Source organism: Stenella coeruleoalba (assembly GCF_951394435.1).
Source record: "Stenella coeruleoalba genome assembly, chromosome: 3".
NCBI lineage: Eukaryota > Metazoa > Chordata > Mammalia > Artiodactyla > Delphinidae > Stenella > Stenella coeruleoalba.
Genome location: NC_137148.1, coordinates 58,652,708 through 58,674,337, shown reverse-complemented (window position 1 = coordinate 58,674,337; position 21,630 = coordinate 58,652,708). Strand labels below are relative to the sequence as shown.

Below are 21,630 nucleotides of genomic sequence, written 5' to 3'. Positions count from 1 at the left end.
ATTGCCCTCCTGGGGACTTTGTTGTTTTTTCCTTTGTTTGTTTGTTTTAATGTTCTTATATCTTTATTAAAGTACTTTATAAACCTGGCTCAATAATAACTCATACTTTTACATCACAAATTTGCCTTTAAATAAGACATAATACACTTAAGGCAGATTTACCTTATACGTGGCCTCAGCTCCTAAACACCACTGCACTGATTTATACAAATAGCAAAAATCACATGGAGAGCATCTACTGATATCTTTCCTGGTACTTATCTTTAGCTTTTAAAACTGCATAATATGTAGAGTTTCCATAAAATTTCATTTTTGAGATAGGAAACAATTTTGCCTTTATCTGTTAGATTGGATATAGTTATTATTAATAACATAAACTTTAAATCTGTGGGGAAAACCAATACTTTACCTTCACTCCCCAGAGAAGGCTCAACAGCAAGTAAAATTAGGTGCCATTGTAAAATCAGATTGCTAAGTATTACCTTAACTCAAAATTCTGCTCATGTAATTGTATCATATCACAGCTAAAAATTACTATTTAAAATGTCAAGATACCTCCAAAAGCATCCTTTGGTTGCATTAATATCAGGAGGCTTAGGCAGCACTGAACATTCATTCTCTGGTCTTCTGGTCATTAGCATAAACTGAAGCTTTTGAAACTATTTGGTGATCCCATTTTGGGACCCAATATCACAAAACCTTCAGGAGAATAGTGGACCCAGGTGGAAGAATTTGAAGACTGGAAGACTTGCAGTTAAGGTAGAGTTATCACCAGCAGATCTTAGGGAAATAGGAATGCAGCCAGAATCACTTGATATTTATTAGAAGTCAAGATTTACTAAATCATTTCTCTTCCAGAAAAATAGCTTTAAAACTTGTACGTTTTCAAATGTTCTTTTTTAGAAAAAACATAAAATTAAGATATTTGTGAAAATAAACCAGTTTCAAGTATACTTGTTTCTCTTCCTTTTTCCTCCTTCAAAGGATTTCTTCTCATCGAGCACAAATATGCTAATCTTTACAGCAAGACAAACTCTTCTGTGCTAAATCTTTTTAATCTTTTCTTTTCATCCTCTGAGAAAAGGTCTTCTTCGTTGGTTGTAGTAGATGTAAAATCATGGTCTCTGGAATGACCATTTACAAAACTAAATAATGGATATTCCTCCTTAGAAGAAATTTTCAGCATCTTAGTGATTTCTTCAGAAGCTCGTTTGAAGTCTTGAACATTTTGACGGCAAAATCCTATTGTACAGCTAAGATCCATTTTTCGAAATGACATCTTTTTAGGAGAAGGGCAGTGGAATGTCTCAAGAGGGAAATCCTTTATGCTGACATCTACAAAAGATTGGCAGTAATGAGGATTCATGTAAATCAAAGTGTCATCTTGAAATCCAGCAAAGCAATATGACTGTTTAGGTTTGCCACCAATAATACCCACACAGTATTCAAGGCTTAAAATACCCTTTACAAAATCTAAATAGTCGGCATTGTTTCTTTCTCCACCAAGTCTAACAGGAACTAGAATAATAACAGCTTTGTCATCTGTATTATCAGAGGCCATGGAAGCGCACTGTTTATCAGTTACCTCAGAACTGTAAACTGTACAATGTTGCACAACATAAATAGTTATTCCTTGTAAATCTGGGTGTCTTGCTTCTTCAACTGCTTTTCTTAAAATGTGAGCAACCACAGCTGGTCCATACCAATCTCCAGCTTTTTCCCCAGACTTCTTTCCATATTCTATTAGTTGGTGTAAACCAAAGAGAGCCAAGGGGGAATCACCAAACCAAGGGATGATTTTCCTGTGATAAATTTCATTTTGCGTTTCATGATCATCAGAATATCTCCCGATTGTCTCCTTCAGAGAAATTGTTGGGGTTTTGAGTTCTCTTTCCCCTGAAAGCGATGCTTCGAAAGATGCAGTAAATTTTTTTACAGTGTTGGAAGTCCATGATTCAGAGTCTGAATTTTCAGTGTTCAAAGCATCAGGCCAGCCAGGTCTAAGCTCTACCAAGCAAGTGTAGAATGAGTCCTTGAGCCAATAGCATCTGGCCAGTTCTTAATGTACAGCTCCAAGCACAGTCTGTTGTCAAAGCTGAGCCTTCTATTTGAGGAAATTCTTCCTTGTGGGCAAGCCATATTCTTGAAATGAAACCTTTACGAAATTCTTCTACGTTTCCCTCAATTCCATGATCTTCTATTGTACGTCCTGATCTTGCAGGTAACAGTTCATTTTCATTTTATTGAAATATTTGCTTTATTGCAGTGGTCTGGAACCAAACCCACAATATCTCTGAGGTATGCCTGTAGTCTAAACAACTTCATATTTAAAATGGTAACACTTTCCAAGCAATAAAACAGGGGAATTTCTACTAAAATATGTCTTTGTTTTCAACACCCAACTATATTTCACGTTGTTCCAAGCAGATATAAATTTAGTTTCTAGCTTGTCAACTTCGTCTGTTCCTGTGGCCTCCCTATTCAGATTCTGAAGAAAAAGCCATCACTTGATTGCATTCTTCTGTAAGTTTAGTCTTTTGTTCGGGAAATGTTCCAGCTCCAGCAGCAGCTGCTACAAAAGGAGCCAGCACACATGCAGACGCTCCAACCTCAGCACCACAGCTACAGGCACCTCGAGCTCCCCAGCCACCATAGTCGGGACTTTGTTTGATATCAAACACTTGCTTAACTACCTTCTCTTCCATGTCTCTCTTCCTCACTCCCTTACTGTTTCTTCCTAGTGGCACTTCCTAATTAGTCGCTTTCACATGAATCTTCATCTCAGAGTCTGCTTCTGGGGAGTCCATCCTAAGACAGTGTGGTAGTCATTAATGTTGCTTATTAATTTTTCTGCCTTCTGCCTCTGGGCATGTGGTAGGGCTGTACTTCCTGACCTTCTGTGGTTGGGTGTTGGGGCCAAGTTATCAGCTCTAGCAGAGGTGATGTGTGTTGCTTCTGGGCTGAGCATGAAATCGCCAAGATGAAACTCTTCAGAGCTCTTTTCCCTTCATTGTTGTGACCAAGAATGCCGAGATAGTGGCTTATCTCTCAGCCTGGGACCTAGAGGCAGTGTGACAAAGTGGAGCAGAGCCCCAGCTCCGACTCAGTAGTCAGCGGGAGAAATAAACTTGCATTGTATTAAGCCACTGAGAGTTGGGGGTTATTTGCTATACAGCAATACAACCTAGCACATCTTGACATATATCGAGAGTGAGAAAAAGAGAAGAACCAAGGATGACTAAGATTTCTGACTCGGGCTATTAGATGGATGGGGTTAACATTCTTTGAGCCTGAGAAAAGCAAGGAGGAAGAGCTGGATATTTTGTTTTGGTTTTTTAGGTGGGGAATTAAGTGCAGTTTTAGACATTTTTGAGTTTGAGATTCTTGTGGCAATTTAACTGAGATATTGAGAAGATTGGTTCTGAATCTCTGGAAAGTGATCTGAGCTGGAGACACATATTTGGGACATAAGTAATAATTTAGGAAAATAGAAATATAAAATCAGGACCAAGGGAAAAATAGAATTGCGTAGGTGCTAATGATAAACATTAACACAGATGCTATGATTGACATTAAAAATTGTTTTTAATTGAAGTATAGTTGATTTACAATATTGTGTTAGTTTCTGGTATACAGTAAACTGATTCAGAATATATATGTATTCCTTTTCATTATGGTTTATCATAGGATATTGAATATAATTCCCTATGCTATCTAGTAGGAACTTGTTTATCTTTTTTTAAATTTTTTAATTTAATTTAATTTTTTTATACAGCAGGTTCTTAATTGTCATCCATTTTACACGTCAGTGTATACATGTCAATCCCAATCACACAATTCATCACACACCCCCCGCACCACCGCCCCACAGATTTCCCCCTTGGTGTCCATACGTTTGTTCTCTACATCTGTATCTCAATTTCTGCCCTGCAAACCGGTTCATCTATACCATTTCTCTAGGTTCCACATATATGCGTTAATATACGAGATTTGTTTTTCTCTTTCTGACTTACTTCACTCTATATGACAGTCTCTAGATCCATCCACGTCTAAACAAATGACCCAATTTCATTCCTTTTTATGGCTGAGTAATATTCCACTGTATATATGTACCACATCTTCTTTATCCATTCGTCCGTCGATGGGCATTTAGCTTGCTTCCATGACCTGGCTATTGTAAATAGTGCTGCAATGAATATTGGGGTGCATGTGTCTTTTTGAATTATGGTTTTCTCTGGGTATATGCCCAGTAGTGGGATTGCTAGATCATATGGTAATTCTATTTTTAGTTTTGTAAGGAACCTCCATACTATTCTCCATAGTGGCTGTATCAATTTACATTCCCACCAACAGTGCAAGAGGGTTCCCTTTTCTCCACACCCTCTCCAGCATTTGTTGTTTGTATTTTCTGATGATACCTATTCTAACTGGTGTGAGGTGATACCTCATTGTAGCTTTGATTTGCATTTCTCTAATAATTAGTGATGTTGAGCAGCTTTTCATGTGCTTCTTGGCCATCTGTATGTCTTCTTTGGAGAAATGTCTATTTAGATCTTCTGCCCATTTTTGGATTGGGTTGTTTGTTTTTTTAATGTTGAGCTGCATGTGCTGTTTATATAGTTTGGAGATTAATCCTTTGTCCGTTGATTCGTTTGCAAATATTTTCTACCATGCTGAGGGTTGTCTTTTTGTCTTGTTTATGGTTTCCTTTGCTGTGCAAAAGCTTTGAAGTTTCTTTAGGTCCCATTTGTTTATTTTTGTTTTTATTTGCATTACTCTAGGAGATGGATCAAAAAAGATCTTTCTGTGATTTATGTCAAAGAGTGTTCTTCCTAAGAGTTTTATAGTGTCTGGTCTTACATTTAGGTCTCTAATCCATTTTGAGTTTATTTTTGTGTATGGTGTTAGCGAGTGTTCTAATTTCATTGTTTAACATGTAGCTGTCCAGTTTTCCCAGCACCACTTATTGAAGAGACTGTCTTTTCTCCATTGTATATCCTTGCCTCCTTTGTCATAGATTAGTTGACCATAGGTGCGTGGGTTTATCTCTGGGCTTTCTATCTTGTTCCATTGATCTATGTTTCGGTTTTTGTGCCTGTACCATATTGTCTTGATTACTGTAGCTTTATAGTATAGTATGAAGTCAGGGCATCTGATTCCTCCAGCTCCGTTTTTTTCCCTCAAGACTGCGCTGCCTATTTGGGGTCTTTTGTGTCTCCAGACAAATTTTAAGACTTTTTGTTCTAGTTCGGTAACAAATGCCATTGGTGGGGCTTCCCTGGTGGCGCAGTGGTTGAGAGTCCGCCTGCCGATACAGGGGACACGGGTTCACGCCCCGGTACGGGAAGATCCCACATGCCGCGGAGCGGCTGGACCCGTGAGCCAGGGCCGCTGAGCCTGCACGTCCGGAGCCTATGCTCTGCAAGGGGAGAGGCCACAACAGTGAGAGGCCCGCGTACCGCAAAAAAAAAAAAAAAATGCCATTGGTAATTTGATAGGGATTGCATTGAATCTGTAGATTGTTTTGGGTAGTATAGTCATTTTCACAATATTGATTCTTCCAGTCCAAGAACATGGTATATCTCTCCATCTGTTGGTATCATCTTTAATTTCTTTCATCAGTGTCTTATAGTTTTCTGCATACAGGTCTTTTGTCTCCTTAGGTAGGTTTATTCCTAGGTATTTTATTCTTTTTGTTGCAGTGGTAAATGGGAGTGTTTCCTTAATTTCTCTTTCAGATTTTTGATCATTAGTGTATAGGAATGCAAGAGATTTCTGTGCATTAATTTTGTATCCTGCAACTTTACCAAATTCACTGATTACTTCTAGTAGTTTTCTGGTGGCATCTATAGGATTCTCTATGTATAGTATCATGTCATCAGCAAACAGTGACAGTTTAACTTCTTCTTTTCCAATTTGTATTCCTTTTATTTCTTTTTTTTCTCTGATTGCTGTGGCTGGGACTTCCAAAACTATGTTGAATAACAGTGGTGAGTGGACATCCTTGTCTTGTTCCTGATCTTAGAGGAAATGCTTTCAGTTTTTCACCATTAAGAATGATGTTTGCTGTGGGTTTGTTATATATGGCTTTTATTATGTTGAGGTAGGTTCCCTGTATGCCCACTTTCTGGAGAGTTTTTATCATAAATGGGTGCTGAATTTTGTCAAAAGCTTTTTCTGCATCTATTGAGATGATCATATGGTTTTTATTCTTCAATTTGTTAATATGGTGTATCACATTGATTGATTTGCGTATATTGAAGAATCCTTGCATCCTGGGATAAATCCCACTTGATCATGGTGTGTGATCCTTTTAATGTGTTGTTGGATTCTGTTTGCTAGTATTTTGTTGAGGATTTTTGCATCTATATTCAGTGATATTGGTCTGTAATTTTCTTTTCTTGTAGTATCTTTGTCTGGTTTTGGTATCAGGGTGATGGTGGCCTCATAGAATGAGTTTGGGAGTGTTCCTTCCTCTGTAATTTTCTGGAAGAGTTTGAGAAGGATGGATGTTAGCTCTTCTCTAAATGTTTGATAGAATTCACCTTTGAAGCCATCTGGTCCTGGACTTTTGTTTGTTGGAAGATTTTTAATCACAGTTTCAATTTCATTACTTGTGATTGGTCTGTTCATATTTTCTATATCTTCCTGGTTCAGTCTTGGAAGGTTATACCTTTTTAAGAATTTGTCCATTTCTTCCAGGTTGTCCATTTTATTGGCATAGAGTTGCTTGTAGTAGTCTCTTAGGATGCTTGTATTTCTGCACTGTCTGTTGTAACTTCTCCTTTTTCATTTCTAATTTTATTGATTTGAGTCCTCTCCCTTTTTTCTTGATGAGTCTGGCTAATGGTTTATCAATTTTGTTTTCTTTTATCTTTTCAAAGAACCAACTTTTAGTTTTATTGATCTTTGCTATTGTTTTCTTTGTTTCTATTTCATTTATTTCTGCTCTGATCTTTATGATTTCTTTCCTTCTGCTAACTTTGGGTTTTGTTTGCTCTTCTTTCTCTAGGTCCTTTAGGTGTAAGGTTAGATTGTTTATTTGAGATTTTTCTTGTTTCTTGAGGTAGGCTTGTATAGCTATAAACTTCCCTCTTAGAACTGCTTTTGCTGCATCCCATAGGTTTTGGATCGTCGTGTTTTCATTGTCATTTGTCTCTAGGTTTTTTTTGATTTCCTCTTTGATTTTTTCAGTGATCTCTTGGTTATTTAGTAATGTATTGTTTAGCCTCCATGTGTTTGTGCTTTTTACATTGTTTTCCCTGTAATTCATTTCTAATCTCATAGCGTTGTGGTCAGAAAAGATGCTTGATATGATTTCAATTTTCTTAAATTTACTGAGGCTTGCTTTGTGACCCCGATGTGATCTATCCTGGAGAATGTTCCATGCCCACTTGAGAAGAAAGTGTAATCTGCTGTTTTTGGATGGAATGTCCTATAAATATCAATTAAATCTATCTGGTCTATTGTGTCATTTTAAGCTTCTGTTTCCTTATTTATTTTCATTTTGGATGATCTGTCCATTGGTGTAAGTGAGGTGTTAAAGTCCCCCACTATTATTGTGTTACTGTCGATTTCCTCTTTTATAGCTGTTAGCATTTGCCTTATGTATTGAGTTGCCCCTATGTTGGGTGCATATGTATTTATAATTGTTATATCTTCTTCTTGGATTGATCCGTTGATCATTATGTAGTGTCCTTCCTTGTCTCTTGTAACATTCTTTATTTTAAAGTCTATTTTATCTGATATGAGTATTGCTACTCCAGCTTTCTTTTGATTTCCATTTGCATGGAATACCTTTTTCCATCCCCTCACTTTCAGTCTGTATGTGTCCCTAGGTCTGAAGTGGGTCTTTTGTAGACAGCATATAAATGGGTCTTGTTTTTGTATCCATTCAGCAAGCCTGTGTCTTTTGGTTGGAGCACTTAATCCATTCACGCTTAAGGTAATTATCAATATGTATGTTCCTCTGACCATTTTCTTAATTGTTTTGGGTTTGTTTTTGTAGGTCCTTTTCTTCTCTTGTGTTTCCCACTTAGAGAAGTTCCTTTAGCATTTGTTGTAGAGCTGGTTTAGTGGTGCTGAATTCTCTTCGCTTTTGCTTGTCTGTAAAGCTTTTGATTTCTCCGTCGAATCTGAATGAGCTCCTTTCCAAGTGGAGTAATCTTGGTTGTAGGTTCTTCCTTTTCATCACTTTAAGTGTATCATGCCACTGCCTTCTGGCTTGTAGAGTTTCTGCTGAGAAATCAGCTGTTAACCTTATGGGAGTTCCCTTTTATATTATTTGTCATTTTTCCCTTGCTGCTTTTAATAATTTTGCTTTGTCTTTAATTTTTACCAATATGATTACTATGTGTCTTGGCATGTTTCTCCTTGGGTTTATCCTGTATGGGAACCTCTGCGCTTCCTGGACTTGGGTGACTATTTCCTTTCCCATGTTAGGGAAATTTTCAATTATAATCTCTTCAAATATTTTGTCAGGTCCTTTCTCTCTCTCTTCTCCTTCTGAGACCCCTATAATGAGAATGTTGTTGAGTTTACTGTTGTCCCAGAGGTCTCTTAGGCTGTCGTCATTTCTTTTCATTCTTTTTTCTTTATTCTGTTCTGCAGCAGTGAATTCCACCATTCTGTCTTCCAGGTCACTTATCCGTTCTTCTGCATCAGTTATTCTGCTGTTGATTCCTTCTAGTATAGTTTTCATTTCAGTTACTGTATTGTTCATCTCTCTTTGTTTGTTCTTTAATTATTCTATGTCTTTGTTAAACATTTCTTGCACCTTCTCAATCTTTGCCTCCATTCTTTTTCCGAGGTCCTTGATCATCTTCCCTATCATTATTCTGAATTCTTTTTCTGGAAGGTTGCCTATCTCCATTTAGTTGTTTTTCTGGGGTTTTATATTGTTCCTTCATCTGGTACATAGCCCTCTGCCTTTTCATCTTGTCTCTCTTTCTGTGAATGTGTTTTTTGTTCCACAGGATGCAGGATTGTAGTTCTTCTTTCTTCTGCTGTCTGCCCTCTGTGTTTATCTATTTTATATATAGTAATTTGTATCTGTTAATCACAAACTCCTAATTTACCCCTTTCCCCTTTGCTAACCATAAGTTTATTTTCTATGTCTGTGAGTCTGTTTCTGTTTCATAAATAACTTCATTTGTATCATTTTTTAGACTCCACATATAAGTGATATATGCTGTTTGTCTTTCTCTTTCTGACTTAATTCACTTAGTATAATACTAAGTCCATCCATGTTGCTGCAAATGGCAAGATTTCATTCTTTCTTATGGCTGGATAATATTCCATTGTGTGTGTGTGTGTGTGTGCTGCAGATGGCAAGATTTCATTCTTTTTTATGGCTGGATAATATTCCATTGTGTGTGTGTGTGTGTGTGCGTGTGTGTGTGTATATATATATATATATATATATATATATATATATATACACACACGCACACACACACACACACACACGACATATTCTTTATCCATTCATCTGTCAATGGACATTTAGTTTGTTTCCATGTTCCATGTCTTGGCTATTGTAAATAGTGATGCTGTGAACATTGGGTTGCATGTATCCTTTCAAATTATCGTTTTGTCCAGATTTGTGTCCAGGAGTGGGATGGCTGGATCATATGGCAACTTTTTAAGGAATCTCCATACTGATTTCCATAGTGCCTGCATCAATTTAATTCCCGCCAACAGTGTAGGAAGTCTCCCTTTTCTCCACATCCTCTCCAGCATTTATTTGTAGACTTTTTACTGATGGCCATTCTGATCAGTGTGAGGTAGTACCTCATTGTAGTTTGGATTTGCAATTCTCTTATAATTAGTGATGATGAGTGTATTTTCATGTGCCTATTGACCATCTGTATGTCTTCTTTGGAGAAGTGTCTCTTTAGATCTTCTGCCCATTTTTTGATTGGGTTTTGTGTTGGGGAGGTTGTTGTTATTGAGTTATATGAGCTGATTTTATGTTTTGGAAATTAAGCTGTTGTAGTTTATCTTATGACAGGGTCGAAAGTAAGCTCATCACACGAGATGAATTGTGCCGAAGCACAGCAGTAGAGGGCTGCCGCTCGCTCAGGCAAAACAGCGCTGTCTGTCCTGCTGTGGTAGCTTTTATTAAAGCATTATCTACGTTTACATTTTAAGACTTGTTTTCTTAACATTTCAGAAATGCCAAAGCAGCAACCTATGTTTTTGTTAATTATACAAGCAATAATTGGCTTTCTTGAAAACATGCCATGCTTCGTCCTTGAGCGCAAGAACAGCACAAAGTTCCCACCATTATTTTGATTATACTGAAGTAGCACAAGGACATTTCCTTGCGTTCCCACCATTCTGATTATACTGAGGACATCTCACTGATAAGTGCCCAAAGCACTCAATGCTTCTTCGCAGGCCCCCGGTTTGCTGGGGTGGGGGGTGCTCAAAGCAGTCAGGACTGCTTGCAGTTCTGGCTTATTCGCCAGCCCCCAGTTTGCTGGGGGGGGGGGCTCATGGGTCACGTCTCCTTTTCATGTCCTCAGTTATTCCACTACATTAAGCCCTTGTCGGTCTCATTGTTTGTAAATATTTTCTCCCAGTTTGTCTTTTCATTTTGATAATGGTTTCCTTTGCTGTGCAAAAGCTTGTACGTTTGATTAGGTCTCATTTGTTTATTTTTGTTTTTATTTCTATTACCTTGGGAGACTGACCTAAGAAAACACTGCTACAGTTTATGTCAGAGAATGTTTTGCCTATGTTCTCTTCTAGGAGTTTTGTGTCATGTCTTATATTTAAACCTTTAAGCCATTTTGGGTTTATTTTTGTGTATGATGTGAGGGTGTGTTCTAACTTCACTGATTTACATGTGGCTATCCAGTTTTCCCAACACCACTTGCTGAAGAGATTGTCTTTCCTACATTGTATATTCTCGCCTCCTTTGTTGAAGATTAATTGACCATAGGTGTATGCGTTTATTTCTGGGCTCTCTATTCTGTTCCATTGATCCATTTGTCTGTTTTTTGCCGATACCATGCTGTTTTGATTACTGTAGCTTTGTAGTATTGTCTGAAGTCTGGGAGGGTTATGCCTCCAGCTTTGTTCTTTTTCCTCAGGATTGCTTTGGCAATTGTGGGTCTAGGTCTTTTATGGTTCAATGTAAATTTTAGGATTATTTGTTCAGTTCTTTGAAAAATGTCATGGGTAATTTGTTAGGGATCACATTAAATCTGTAGATTGGGACTTCCCTGGCAGTCCAGTGGTTAGGACTCTGTGCTTTCTTTGCCGTGGGCCCAGGTTCAATCCCTGGTCAGGGAACTAAGATCCCATAAGCCACGTGGCACCGCAAAAAAAAAATTTGTAGGTTGCTTTGGGTAGTGTGGCCATTTTAACATATGATTGAAATTTAAATTGGGCATTAAGCTTCCTGGCCAGGGAAACAAAGGATACGTGTTCTAATATATGACTCTCACTATTGGAAAGAAATAAGTATATAAGTTCCTTTCTTTCAAGAAACTAAAGTTCTGAATGTTCTCTCCCACTTCAACCAGAGTAGCTTCTGAATAATATGGTCTTAGAGAAAGAATTTCATGACCCCCCCAAAATTTGGAAAACTAGAGGTGATCTTCCCTGAGTATCATTTCTTTGGGCTAGATTTCTGATACAAACTGAATGACAGAAAATTCAATATATGGTCTTTGAGGAACTCCAAATGGAAGAGAATCCCAGGGGTATCTAGGCAAAGCAGACTTTTCTCCAGGAAGCAGCTTTGGAACTTTCCCAGCATTTATTTTCGCTATCTAAGTTGTCCTGTGAAGTTACATTTTATGGCTTATAGCCCATCTTGATCACGAGTTTGGACAGTGCTGCTCTGTATTTACCAGCATCTCCACTGAATAGTGACTGCTACTACTTTTGTGGCCATGAAACTTTCCCAAAAACTATTATAATGTCTTCAATAGAGCAGAAGGGAATAATCGACCACAAAGGGGCCTGGAAGTGATTTTAATCATGGAGAATGACTCTGCAAGATGACTATAATACCTAGCTAATGTGATATGTAGGGTTTTCTTTCACAGAACAGCAAATCAACTCAGTTCACTGAACAGACATGGTCATTGGTAAAGCATTCATGTATTTGTTGGAATCTAGTAAGTTTTATGAGAGTGAAAGAATAATTCTGGCATATATGTAAAATATTAACATTTGAGGAAAAATAGCAACCATAGGAAAGAAAATGGAAAAAAAATCACAAAAAATAAAAATTTTAAATGTAAATACCATGTAAGAACGACTAATATATGCTCAATAAGATGCCATGATAAAAGTCTTCTTTTATAGAGTGAACTAAGTGAACTAAAGCATGTTTTTGGTATTCATGATAGTGTCTAGAAGGAAAACCTACCGACCCTTAAAACAAAAAGACAATGATTTAAGTGTTCTCCTTATTCTCCCAATTATAATGTACCAGAGTGTTTTAGGGAAAACTTCAATTGTAAAAATACTCATAGAATGGGCAAAACAGAGAACAACTATAAAAAGCCAGTGGTAGGCACAAAAAGCACAAACCGTAGAAGAAAAGATCAGTAAATTTAGACATTAAAACTAAAAATGTCTATTCATCAAAAGATACCATAAAAATAATTTAAACTTTTCATCAAAAGACACTGATAATAATAATAATAAACATTAATAGAGTGCTTCCTAGATGTGAGGCACTGTTCTAAATATGTTACATATTTGCTTGATAATACTTAATATTATTACTTAATAACAATAATACATTCTTGCTTAATAATATTACCTTCATTTAACAAATGAGGAAATTGAGGCAAAAAGGATTTTTTTAAGTGAAAAACAAGCCATGGACCAGGAGAATATATCACACACACACACACACACACACACACACACACACACACACACACACAGAATATCTGCAAAACAATAAACAGAATAAAAATGACCCAATGGAAAAATGGGCAAAGGGGATGAACAGGAGACCCAGCGGTCAATAAAACATAAAAGATGCACAATCTCAATAGTAATCAGAGAAATGCGTAGTAGAACAGTGATGAGACAGCATTCCCAGGGCATCCAACCTGCAAACAAGACTGACAGTAAGTGCTGGTAAGAATGTAGAAGAACTGGAACATCATTACGCTGGTGGCAGCAGCAGAAATTCGCACAACCACTGTGAAGAACAGTACGACCTTATCCAGTAAGCTTGAACAGGCTTAACGGTTAAGATTCAGTAATCTCACTCCTAAATATATATTCTTGAAAATACAAGCCCATGAGCATAAGGTGACATGGGCAAGAATGCCCATTGAACCGTATTTATAATGGCTACTTATTGGAAACTGTCTTAATTTCTACTGATAGGAGATAAACTGTAATTGATTCACCTGCTAGACTACCTCACAGCAGCGAACATTAATGATGGGCACCTGCCAGACTGTCTCTGTGAACCTCCCCCAGCCCTCTCCTCATTGCTTCCTGGGTTTACCAGACCCTTCTCTTCACACGGTCTTACTGTGAACAGGGCAAATACAATTAATTGTCTTTCTGTTTATTAAATTACAGGGTTTTCTTTTCTCCCATATTTTCTCCCTCAGATTACCCAACACTTTTTTTTTTCTTTTTTTAATTGGAGAGTCTCTAAATCCTTCAGTCACATACTTATAAACAATTGCTTGCTTTACCTCTAGAGGGCAAATCACATCCACGGTGTACACGTTTGCTTGTTTTATTCTGTGGCAGCCTTATTTGTAAATCACTGGGTAAGGGACATCTCACTGTGGCCTCGAGATAGAAAAAACACCCTTGCGTGTGCTGAGTTTTGAAAGATGATTAGAGTTTGCCTGGCAGACTGTGGCAGGTAAGGGCATTCCAGGTGGAGGAATGAAAATGTGTGAAAACACAGAGATGGGTAACAGCTGGGTTGTTGAAGGACCTATGAGCAGTTTCTAGAGCTCTCAGTGTGACTGCAGTAGTGTCAAGGGCAAACCCGAACACGGAGGTGTCAGATTGGAGGGGGAGGGCTTTGTGTCTTGGGAGGAGCGAGGGAGCACGTTAAACAGGCATGTCACTTCCTCTCTGCACGTTTACCCCTCTGCTTTCACACTGCTTCCCCTAAACTTTTTTCATTATTGCCATAACAAGTCATGTTAACATATTAATCTTGAAAAATAATTGCTGAAAGGACCCCCGTTTTGAAGAAGGCGCTCAGGCGGAGCACTCTTCCTTTTGTTCCCTACTGTACATCCCTCTGAAAAGTGGCTGCAGAGTGAGGTAGACAGTGACCTGACTACGTGGGACTTGGGAAAACCTGCTAATCGCTGGGACTTAACCTGGTCTGTGATGTGCCCAGCAAAAGGTTTTAGGCAAAGGATTAGTCCAAAAAGCCCTACACATCTGAGAGCAAACGCGCACTCCTACACACACATACACATATGTGCATGTATAGATAAATAGACACACTATTTAGAGGCATTAGATAGATTCTCTATAAATGTATCAAATATGTATATAAATGTATACATAATTGCTTAGTTTACTATATTCACACACATATGGTGTGTTATACATATACCGTCTGGTATGTATATATAAAGAATATATTTATATGTATGTATGCAATGTGTGTATACGTATCTATATTCTGTATAGAGGGTGAAACAAACAGTTGGAGAGAGAGAGGTAGAGAGATGGAGAAACTGGATGGATACCTACCTACACTACTAACAGTGGTTACCTCTGAAGGCAGATTGGAGGGGGGACTTTCACATCCTGTCTATACCTTTTAGGATTATTTGAATTTGATACAAGAGCATACACTGATTTTGTAATATAAAAGTCTCAAAAGCATAAAAATTTAAGGATTATGTAGATATAGGCTAATAATGAACATTTTAGAATAAATGCCCAGTGTTCTGTGGAAATAAGGGCTGTGGCAGTGGTGTGAGGTAGGGATGGGGGGCTGCAGAGGGTGGAGCGGGTACAGGCTGGAGATCAGTCAGGAGGCCTTTGCAGCAGATCCAGGAGAGGATGATGTGTGGATTATAGACACTCTTTCACTGCTGAGCCTTTGCTCTGCTCCTCCCCAAATCAGGAATCTGTCTCCCATCACAACTTCTCCACCTACTGAGATTCTGCTCATCCTCCAAGGACGAGTTCAAATCTTGGCTTCTCCATAAAGCCTCCCCAATCCCAGTCTCCTTTCCAGAGTCACCTCCTCAATGTTTCCATGGCACTTTATTTCTTCAAGGATGGCATTTCTTTCTGCTTTGTTCTATCACTAGTTATTTATATCTCTGAACCAGACTGTAACAACTTGAAGGGTCAGAGCCATTTCTCTAGCCATTAAAAAAAAAAAAAATCTCACAATTCTAGCACAGGGCTTTGCATGTCATAGATTCTCAATAAATGCTCCTTGAATGAAAATCATTCAAAAGAACCAGGTCTTGAGATAGAAACCATTTTAAAGTGATATTTTCCTTCTCTTCTTCTGTTGATGTAGCTTATGATAAACCTACGATTTTTTCCTAATTTCATTACTCTTCAATTAAAAAAAAACCTGACTGTAATGACCACATAGCAAAAAATAAAAGCTTATTTTCCTAAACAGTTTAATTTTTTTTCAGCTTTTGAAAAAATTTGATTGAAGTCTGGTTGATTTACAGTGTTGTATTAATTTCTACTGTACAGCAAAGTGATTAGTTATATATACATTCTTTTTCATATTCTTTGCAATTATGGTTTATCACAGGATAATATAGTTAATTGAATATAATAATATAGATAATATGGATAACTGATAATATAGATAATTGAATATAGTTCCCTGTGCTATACAGTAGGACCTTGTTGTTTATCCATTCAATATATAATAGTTTGCATCTGCTAATCCCACTCCCAATCCATCCCTTCCCACACCCCCCTGCCTTGGCAACCACGAGTTTCTGTTTCATAGATAAGTTCATTTGTGTCATATTTTAGATTCCACATATAAGTGATATCATATGATATTTGTCTTTCCCTGTCTGACTTCACTTGGTAATGATAATCTCTAAGTCCATCCATGTTGCTGCAAATGGCATTATTTCATTCTTTTTTATGGCTCAGTAGTATTCCATTGCGTTTATGTACTACATCTTCTTTATTCTTCTGTTGATGGACATTTAGGCTGTTTCCAGGTCTTGGCTATTGTGAATAGTGCTGCTATGAACATAGGGGTGCATGTATCTTTTTGAATTAGAGTTTTGTCTGCATATACGCCCCAGAGTGGGATTGCTGGATCATATGGCAACTCTATTTTTAGTTTTTTGATGAACCTCCATACTGTTCCACAGTGGTTGCACCAACTTACAGTCCCACCAACAGCATAGGAGGGTTCCCTTTTCTCCATACCCTTTCCAGAGTTTGTTATTTGTAGACTTTAACGATGGCCATTTTAACTGGTATGAGGTGGTACTGCACTGTAGGGTTTTTTTTTAAATAAATTTATTTATTTTATTTATTTATTTTTGGCTGCATTGGGTCTTCGTTGCTGTGCGCGGGCTTTCTCTAGTTGTGGCGAGTGGGGACTACTCTTTGTTGCAGCACATGGGCTTCTCACTGCAGTCTCCTCTCTTGTTTTGGAGCACGGGCTCTAGGCATGCGGGCTTCAGTAGTTGTGGCACACGGGCTCAGTAGTTGTGGCTCGCGGGCTCTAGGGCGCAGGCTCAGTAGTTGTGGCGTGGGGGCTTAGTTGCTCCGTGGCATGTGGGATCTTCCCGGACCAGGGTTTGAACCCGTGTCCCCTGCATTGGCAGGCGGATTCTTAACCACTGCGCCACCAGGGAAGCCCCCACACTGTAGTTTTGATTTGCATTTCTCTAATAATTAGCAACGTTGAGCATCTTTTCATGTGCCTCTAAACAGTGTAATTTGATGTTCTGCATATCGGTGTCTATGGAATTTCAACCTTGCCTGCCCATAAGAATCACCAGGGGAAACTTTTTAAAAATACAGTTCCCATGTACTGTATATTTGAAAGTTGCTTGGATCTTAAAAGTAGATCTTAAAAGTTTTCATCACAAGAAAAAAAATGTGTAACTATGTGTGGTGATGGATGTTAACTAGACTTATTGTGGTGATCATTTCTCAGTATATACAAGCAATGAATCATTGTGTTGTACAGCTGAAACTAATATAATGTTATATGTCAATTATACCTCAATTAAGAAAAAAGAGAAGTTTCCAGAGCTACTTTCAGAGATTTTGATTCAATTGTTCTGAAGTGGAGGCTAAGGCCCTTATTTTAAATCTCCTCCCGTGATCTTAGCACGCAGCCAGGGTTGAAGTTTTACTGAGCTAGTCCTTCCCCAAAGGATTTCCTTTGAACTCCTTTACCAGAGAGGGATGAAAGACTTCACATGGATTCACTTGAGATCAATTTCACTTGGCCATCTGGCTGACTCTCTGGGTCTTCCTCATTTCCACCAAGATTCTAACCATGTTTAAGCCCCACCACCCCCATCCCTTTACCTGCTTACCATACACACACGTCAGGAGCTTTATTCTCATTTCACTTTTTAAAAAACTTTGCCATAAGTTTGACAGATTATCATGCATTTTGTCATTTTGCTTTTTACAGGTCACTATAAATGTCTTTTAAATAACTCTTCCAACTTTATTGCTTCCTATTTTTCAAAAATATACTATTTATATAAAAACATACTGGGAATTCCCTGGCGGTCCAGTAGTTAGGACTCTGCGTTTCCACTGCAGGGGGCACAGCTTCAATCCTTGGTCGGAGAACTAAGATCCCACATGCCACGTGGCATGGCCAAACAAAAAAACAGAACAAACAAGCAAACCAAAAAAATACAGATATATGTGTATTGCATATATGTAAGCACACACACACACACACGTGTGTGTATACCTATATCTATTGTTCTGCACCTTCCTTTTTTTTTTAGCTTATTCTTAGATCTTTCAAACATACAGAAGAATATATATAAGAAGTAGTCAATAAATAGAAGCATAAATCCAAATGGCCAATAAACATATGGAAATATTCTCAATCCCATTTTAATTAGGAAAACGCACATTCAAACTACAGTAAGAATACAGTTTACATCTATCATCCTGTCAAGAGTTTAAAAGTTTGACAAGAGGAAGATGTGGAGCAATGCAGTGCTAAAATACTGCTGATCTGAGTATAAGTTAGTACAACTGCTTTGGAGAGCAAGTTGGCAGTATTTTGTGCATTAGTCAGCCATGGCCATAATAATGCTCTGTAAAAAAACCACTCCAAATAAGCAAAGATTTCTTTAAAAGGATACAAAAGAAAAATGAAAAGAAATTAAAGAAAACTTTGATAAATTGAACTTCATTAACTATTTATTAACACTATTAAAAGGGTGAAAAGAGAATCTACAAACTAGAAAAAGACTTTTGCAATAATACATCCTACAAAGCACTTATATCCAGAACAAAAAAAGAACTACAAATCAATAAGGAAAAGAAAAAAAGGTAGACGAAAAAATTAGGCAAAAACTTGAAGAAGCACAAAAGAGGATAGTCAAGTGGCCAATAAGCATATAAAAAGATATTGTTCATCAAAGATATGAATAGGTTGAAAGTAAAAGAATGGAAAAAATATACCGTGCAAACAGCAAAAGAGAACTGGAGTGGCTATATAAATATCAAAGTAGACCTTTATACCAAAAAGAGTTACTAGAGTTAAAAAGTCACATTTTATCGTGATAAAAGTATGAGGAAGATGTAACAGTTATACACATAATACTTACCTAAAACTGAGCCCCAAAATACATGAAGCAAAACTTGACAGAATTAAGTGGAGAATTAGACAATTAGTGATAATAGTTAGACTTGAACACCCAACTTTCAATAATGGGTAGAGTAACTAAAAAGAAAATCATCAAGGAAATAGAAGACTTCAACTACACTACTTATCCACTAGACTTAACAGACATATACAGAATGGGTCACCCAATAGTTCATCCAACAATAGCAGAATACACATTCTTCTTAGGTACACATAGAATATTCTCCAGGATAAACTATATTTTAGCCTATAAAACAAATATGTACATTAAAAAAGAAGAAAGATCTATCATCAAAAAGAACACAAATAACAAATGTTGGCCAGGATGTGGAGAAAAGGGAACCCTCCTACACTGTTGGCAGGAATGTAAATTGGTGCAGCCACTGTGGAAAACAGTATGGAGGTTTCTCAAAAAACTACAAATAGAACCACCATATGACCCAACAATTCTACTCCTGGGTATATGTCTGAGAAAACCAAAAATATGAATTATAAGAGACACATGCACCCCAATGTTCATAGCAGCATTATTTGCAATTACCAAGATGTGGAAGTAACCTAAATGTCCATCAACAGATGAATGGATAAAGAAGATGTGATACACACACACACACACATACACACACACACACACACACACACACACACACTGGAAGACTACTCAGCAGTAAAAAAGAATGAAATTGTGTCATTTGCAAAAACATGAATGGACTTGATTGGTATTATGCTAAGTGAAATAAGTCTGACAGAGAAAGACAAATACTGTATGATATCGTTTATATGTGGAATCTAAAAAATACAGCAAAATAGTGAATATAACAAAAAAAGAGGCAGATTTACAAAAATAGAGAACAAACTAGCAGTATCAGTGGGGAGAGGGAAAGTGGGAGGGGCAGGGAAGGAGTAGGGGATTAAAAGACACAAACTAAAAAAAAAAAGATACAAACTATTATTTATAAAATAAGCCCCAAGGATATATTGTACAACAGGGGGGAATATAGCCAATATTTTGTAGTCACTCAGTTCTTATGTTTCATTCTTCCGAGGGTGTATGAGTGAGAGTCTCCCTTTCATACCTCAGGTCCATTTTATTGTTTGTTTGTTTGTTTTTGGCCATACCGCACAGCATGTGGGATCTTAGTTCCCTGACCAGGGATCGAACCCGTGCACCCTGCCTTGGAAGCATGAAGTCTTGTCCACTGGACCTCCAGGAAAGTCCCCTCTGGTCCATTTTAGACTGAAATCCTTTCAAAGGTTTAGATAGACTGACCATAAAAAGAGAAGATTCAAATGACTAAAATCATGAATGAAAGGGGATCATTACTACTGACCTTTCAGAAATAAAAAGGATTATAAAGGAATACTTTGAACAAGTGTATGCCAACAAATTAGGTAACCTAGATAAAATCAACAAATTCCTAAAAGCATACTATCAAAACCAACTCAAGAAAAAAATAGAGACTTTGAATCAACCAATAACAAGCAAAGAGATTGAATTAGTAATCAACAACTACTCACACACGCACACAAAAAGCCGAAGCACCAACTTCACAGCTGACTTCTATGAAACATTTTAAGAATTAACAATAATTCTTTTCATACACTGCCAAAAAATAGGAGAGAATACTTCATAACTCATTCTATGAGTTCAGTATTACTCTGATAACAAAGCCAGACAAAGATATCACAAGAAAAGAAAACTGCAGACCCATATCACCTATGATCATAGGTGCAAAAATGGGATTTATCCCAAGAATGCAAGGTTGATTCAACATATGAAAGTCAATCAACATAATACATGATATTAATAAAATAAAGGAAAAACCACAGAATTATCTCGACAGACAAAGAAAAAACATTTGACAAAATCCAACACCCTTTCATCATAAAAAACACTCAGCAAAATAGAAGGGAACTTCCTCAGCCTGATAAAGGGCACCCATGAAAAACCCACAGCTAACATCATACTCAATAAGAAAAGACTGGAAATTTCCCCCTAAGATCAGGAACAAGACAGAGATATCATCACTTCTCTTCAGTGTTGTCCTGGAGGTGCTAGCTAGGGCAACTAGGTAAGAAAAAGAAAAAAAAAGGGAATCAAGATTGGAAGGGAGGAAGTAAAATTATTTTTATTTGAGATGACATGATCTTCTACATAGAAAACCCTAAAAAAAAATCCAGAAAAATAATAGAGCTGATAAACAAATTAAAGTTGCAGGAGGGAATTCCCTGGTGGTCCAGTGGTTAGGACTTGGCACTTTCAAGGCCACAGCCCGGGTTCAATCCCTGGGAACTAAGATTCTGCAAGCCACGTAGCAAAAAAAAAAAAAAAAGTTGCAGTATATAAGATCAGTACACAAAAATCAGTTTTATTTCTATACATTAGCAGTGAACAATCTGAAAACTGAATTCAGAAAACAATTTCATGTACAGTAGCATCCGAAAGAATAAAATAAATTTCTCTAAGGAAGTATAGGACTTGTACACTGAAAACTATAACAATGTTTAAAAAAAAAGTTAAGATCTAAAGAAATAAAAAGATATGCAGTGTATACATACTGAAACACATAATATTAAGATGACAGTACTCCTCAAATTGACCTACAGATTCAATGCAATCTGTATCAAGAATTCAATTGCCTCTTACAGAAATGGACAAAATGATTCTAAAATTCATATGTGTTTTGTTTGGGGGTGATGGCAAACTATGCTCAGAGACTGAGATTGTCTTTGCCGATATTTTTGTATCTATTTGACACACGTTTACTGTAGGAATTATAATAATTTTGCAAGCCAATAGCATACAG

General features: G+C 37.3%; 1 protein-coding gene across 1 annotated transcript; it reads right to left on the bottom strand.

The window, feature by feature from the left end:
* Positions 1-954: 954 nt before the first annotated feature.
* On the bottom strand, positions 955-2,705 carry LOC307184845 (cysteine protease ATG4C-like; the record flags this gene model as incomplete). The annotated part of the gene is given in 4 exon segments (XM_079918620.1): positions 955-2,003; positions 2,005-2,237; positions 2,321-2,488; positions 2,610-2,705. Coding segments are annotated over 4 exon segments (1,482 nt in total). The 3' UTR covers positions 955-1,018.
* Positions 2,706-21,630: the final 18,925 nt, after the last annotated feature.